We start from the raw sequence: 4,519 nt of genomic DNA, 5'->3' as shown, positions 1-4,519 counted from the left end.
CCTCCCGCGCCCCGCCTCGCCCGGGGGCGTGTCTTCGTCACCTCCCCTCCGTTACCGGTTTTTAGCTATTTTGTCCGGACGTCCACCTGGAGTGACAAACGTTACTGTAGGTGTCCCGGCGCACGTCCGCGAACGTTTACGGTCACGTTTACTACGTGTGGCTCGCCTCAGGCCCACGGTTAAGGATTTCGGCATTTTTATTGTGAATAATGCTTTGAAGAACTGACAGATCTGGGTGCAGAAAATACTCAAAAGAATTCAGGTCTGGAGGCACACGGGCAAAAAGGAAAAGCGTAAACTGTAGTGCTGTTGGTTACACACAAACAGTTTAGGAAGCAATAGATTAAAAAAGCTGTCACGGTGAGGAAGAGTAATTGGATCTGAAGTTGAAAGGGTAAACTGAGGCCATGTTGCATCCTTTGGATCGCCGGGTTGTCACTGGGTACTTAATGAAATGAGGTGGCTTCGGAAATCAGGATGTGCTAATGGGTGTGGTGTGCCTTGAGTGAGTGGAAGGGGGGAGGAGCTTGTCACTTCACCGACGAGATGTCTCTGTGCCTGGCTTGACGACAGGGCAGTGGAGAGGAGAAGGAAGAGTCAGTACTTTGCGGTGTTTCATTCATCTTGCATGTGGAAATGCCTCTCCTTGCTTTTGGAGCAGGAATACATCCATAGCATGCTACATTGAAGAAGGAGTTCTCAGGGCTGCCAACCTTCCAGTAGAGGTTGAGTAGTAGTATATTTCTCCTACATCAAAGGAAAGTGAAATCAACAGGACTGCTGAGTGGATGTGGGGAAAAAGAAGTGAAAATGACTCTGGTTTCTATCCAGGGTGGCTGGTAATGTAAAGTTACAAGAACAGGTTCAATTTTGGGGTCAATTTTGCACATAAACTAAGTTTGAGATAGTTCTAGGTTTAATCAAAACCTTAGCTGTTAACGATATTTTAAAAGTTGGCCTTTGCAAGTATTGTAGCAATAGGTTTATTTTAAAGTTGGTGGGTCACTTGTAATCCTAGCTACTCAGGAGGCTGAGATTTGAGGATCACAGTATAAAGCCAGCAGGAACAGCAAAAATAAGTGAGACTCTTAACTCCAACGAACTAATCAGAAAAAGCCAGAAACAAGGATTCTCTAGTGGTAGAGTACTAGCCTTGAGCAAAAGAAGCTCAGAGACAGCCCCCAAGGTCTTTGAGTTGAAGCCCCAGGATTGACAAAAACTACAGCAACCCCCCAAAAAAACCATCATTCTATTGTCAGCTAGTTTTGCAATTTGATATGTACAGAAGACTTAGGTCTTGAAAATGATTTAGGTTATCCCTATAAACCTAGCTACTTTGGAGGCTGAGACTTGAGGATCTCGGTTCAAAGCCAGCCTGGGCAGGAAAATCTGTGAGACTCTTATCTCCAGTGAACCAACCCCAAAGTGGAAGTAGAGCTGTTGCTCAAAGTGGTAGAGCACTAACCTTGAGAACCAAAGTTGAGAGTCACTGCCCAGGCCCTAAGTTCAAACCCCAAGACTGACAAAAACAAGAAAAGAAAATGATGTAAGTAAAGTTATAAGACAGTAATACATAAAAGCATTTTGGGCATCTAAATGTATTATAAATAAAACAATAGCTGCAAATGAATTGGCTCCATTAGGAAAAGACCTTTGCAAAAATGTTAACTGTTTGTAGTTGCATATAATCAGATACTTGAAAGAAAAAAACAAATCAGCTTACTCCAATCATTTCCATTTCTTTTGTTTTTCTTTCTTTTTTTTTTTGGGTCCCGTCGTGGGGCCTGAACTCTGGGCCTGGGCGCTGTCCCTCAGCTCTTCAGCTCAAGGCCAGAGCTCTATCACTTGAGCCACAGCGCCACTTCCGGCTTTTTGCTTATGTGGGCCTCATGCATGCAAGGCAAGCACTCTACCACTGAATCACCTTCCCAGCCCCTCCATTTCTTATTTCTATTCAGTTCCAAAAAACCCAAAAGAACCTTTTGAAGTAAAAAAAAAAAGTTTCCCCGTTGGGGGCTTGAACTCAGGTCCTACATGCTGTCCCTAAGCTCTTATACTCAAAGAAAGCACTCTACCACTTTGAGCCACAGTTCCACTTCTGCTTTTCTTGTGGTTAATTGTAAGAGATAAGAGTATCAGGGATTTTCCTGCCTGGGCTGGTTTTGAACTGTAGTCTTCAGATCTCAGCCTTCTGAGTAGCTAGTATTACACACATGAGCCACTAGCAGCAGCTTAAAAGTTCTTTTTTAAACTAAGAAGCTGACAAAACGTTTATGCTTTAATTATGATGCACACTCACAGAATACATACATGTGCCAAAACAAACTGATAGTTTATTAATAAAGATAGAATTATAAACTTTTCACTAAGGGGAAGTAATGAGGACTAGTTTTCCCCCTCATAGACAAAAGGCTCAAATTTCTTTTTAAAGAATGAGAACGAAGAACACATTAAACCTAGGTTAAGCAGGTAGGAAGAAGTAATAATAAAAATAAGAATTAAAGTTATTGAAACAGAGAAAATATAGAAAATTAAGATTTCTTTGAGAAGATTTGGTGAACCTCTAGCCAGATTAATCAGATCAAAAAAAAGAAAACATAGGAATGGGAGAGGTAACATCATTGCAGATTCTACAGATGTAAAAGAATAGGAAATACAAGTTAGGGTAAATTTGACAACTTAGGATGCTTGCCAGCTAACAAGTTGGTTTGCCAATTTCAAAGATGCTGCTGGACAACTTCTGCTTTAAAGATAAAGGATCCTATTATACAGCACAGGGTCAGGGGGGCACTCATGTTTGCATCAACCCCTTGTTCTCCAAGGGGGGGAAGGAAATGGACCCAGGTAGATACTGTATTTACACAAAGTGATTCTGTGTCATAGCTGAGAAATTCTGAGTTTAGGAAGCTCCCAGTCTTAGCAAACCTACTCAACCTTTGTCTCCAGGTAAACATCTCTATTCTTCTAGACAAGTGCCACTTCCGAACTATCTGAACATCCTTGAAAACAGTCCCAAGCAAAGCCAGTCATTCCTCTCAGAAGGACAGAAAAAGCCATCCATTGAAAAATGTCTCCTAACAATTCCTGTACTTCCTTTCCAAACAAATAGGTCATTCCCTCACACTAATTAGCCTGACCTGCCTGACAAGTTAATATCACATCTGTTCATCTCCTTATAGGAGGTCAGGTATTTTTCTCTTTTTTTTCTTGGCTCTAGGTACAGCAGGATGCATAGTAATTTTGCTGACTCTGCTTTGACTTGAGAAAGGAAATCTGGAGTACCAGTTGAGGAGTAGAAATTAGGGTCAAGCTAGGCACTGGAGGCTCATGCCTGTAATCCTACCTACTCAGAAAGCTGAGATCTGTGGGATGGTGGTTTGAAGCCAGTCTGAACAGAAAAGTTCACTAGATTCCATCTCCATAATAGCTTGCAAAAAGCAGAGATGGAAGGCATGGTTCCAGCCGTGGAAAGTGGTAGAGTGCCAGCCAGGAGGCGCGAGATCCTGAGTTCAAACTTGTAGTAGCAAAAAAAGAAAATACAAACTAATAATGTGTCCATTTTAGACCTGCCAGTTCAGGTCTCAAAACTGTGTGGCCTTGTTTTAAAAGAGGTTGTTTGAGGGCTGTCAATCCAGTTTTCTGGTATAGTCAGATCACCAGCAAAAATCATTTATTTGTACCATGGGCTAAAAACATGAGGTTGTGGGAGGTGCAGAAGCTGGGCCTTCCCTATTCTTAACAACATTGTTAATTTTTAAAAGAGGGCAAGGATAGGATAGGGGAAACAATAGAGGAGGAAGACACTAGAATTGAGAGAGAAAAGGAACAGTCATAGGGTGCTAATGTAATGGAAACAATAGGATTGTGAATAATAGAATAATGTAATGAGAAGTAATAGAATTTGGCCATGAGCTTTATCACTTTTTCTCATATGAATTTGTGTACCTGTCTGGCTTATTTATTGTTGTAAAGGTGGTGTACAGAGGGGGGTTATAGTTACATAGGTCAGGTAATGAGTATATTTTTTGAACAGTATCCTCCCTTCCCTCACTATCTCCCAGTTTTTCCCTCCTGGCCTCCACCCCAAGTTGTATACTTTTCAACGTAGTGTCTAGTGAGTATCTCTGCTGCATTTGTTGACCCTTCGAGGCTTTTTTAGTTGGTGGTAAAGGAAAAAGTGAGTTAGTTTCTAAAGAAATTATTTTTTTTTTCAGGTTGCCGTGGGGCCCAAGTAGAAGAAATATGGAGTTTAGAGCCTGAGAGTTTTGAAAAATTAAAGTAAGTAAAATTCAAGTTGTTTTGAAATAAAATACCTATGCTTCAGACTTTCAGGCCAAATACATTGTCTTCTTTAAGCGTATTTTTAACGTTAAGGAACAGGAGATGTTCCAATTTTTTTTTTGGGGGGGGTGGAGGGTCTAGTCGTGGGGCTTGAACTCTGGGCCTGGGCGCTGTCTCTCAGCTCTTCAGCTCAAGGCTAGCGCTCTACCACTTGAGCCACAGCACCACTTCCGGCTTT

The 4,519-nt window shown here is 41.6% G+C and overlaps 1 protein-coding gene across 1 annotated transcript in view; it reads left to right on the top strand.

Annotated features, from left to right (window-relative positions):
- Uchl5 (ubiquitin carboxyl-terminal hydrolase L5) overlaps positions 1–4,519 on the top strand; it is a 25,800-nt gene that overhangs the window by 722 nt on the left and 20,559 nt on the right. Inside the window, exon 2 of the mRNA XM_013017290.1 lies at positions 4,215–4,278. Within this exon, the coding sequence (XP_012872744.1) occupies positions 4,215–4,278 (64 nt within the window). The remainder of the gene's footprint in view (positions 1–4,214; positions 4,279–4,519) is intronic.

The sequence above is a fragment of the Dipodomys ordii genome, unplaced genomic scaffold (genome assembly GCF_000151885.1).
Source record: "Dipodomys ordii isolate 6190 unplaced genomic scaffold, Dord_2.0 Scaffold35, whole genome shotgun sequence".
Taxonomy (NCBI): Eukaryota; Metazoa; Chordata; class Mammalia; order Rodentia; family Heteromyidae; genus Dipodomys; species Dipodomys ordii.
The sequence above is the reverse complement of the archived record's forward strand: the minus strand, read 5'-3'. Positions and strand labels throughout refer to the sequence as shown.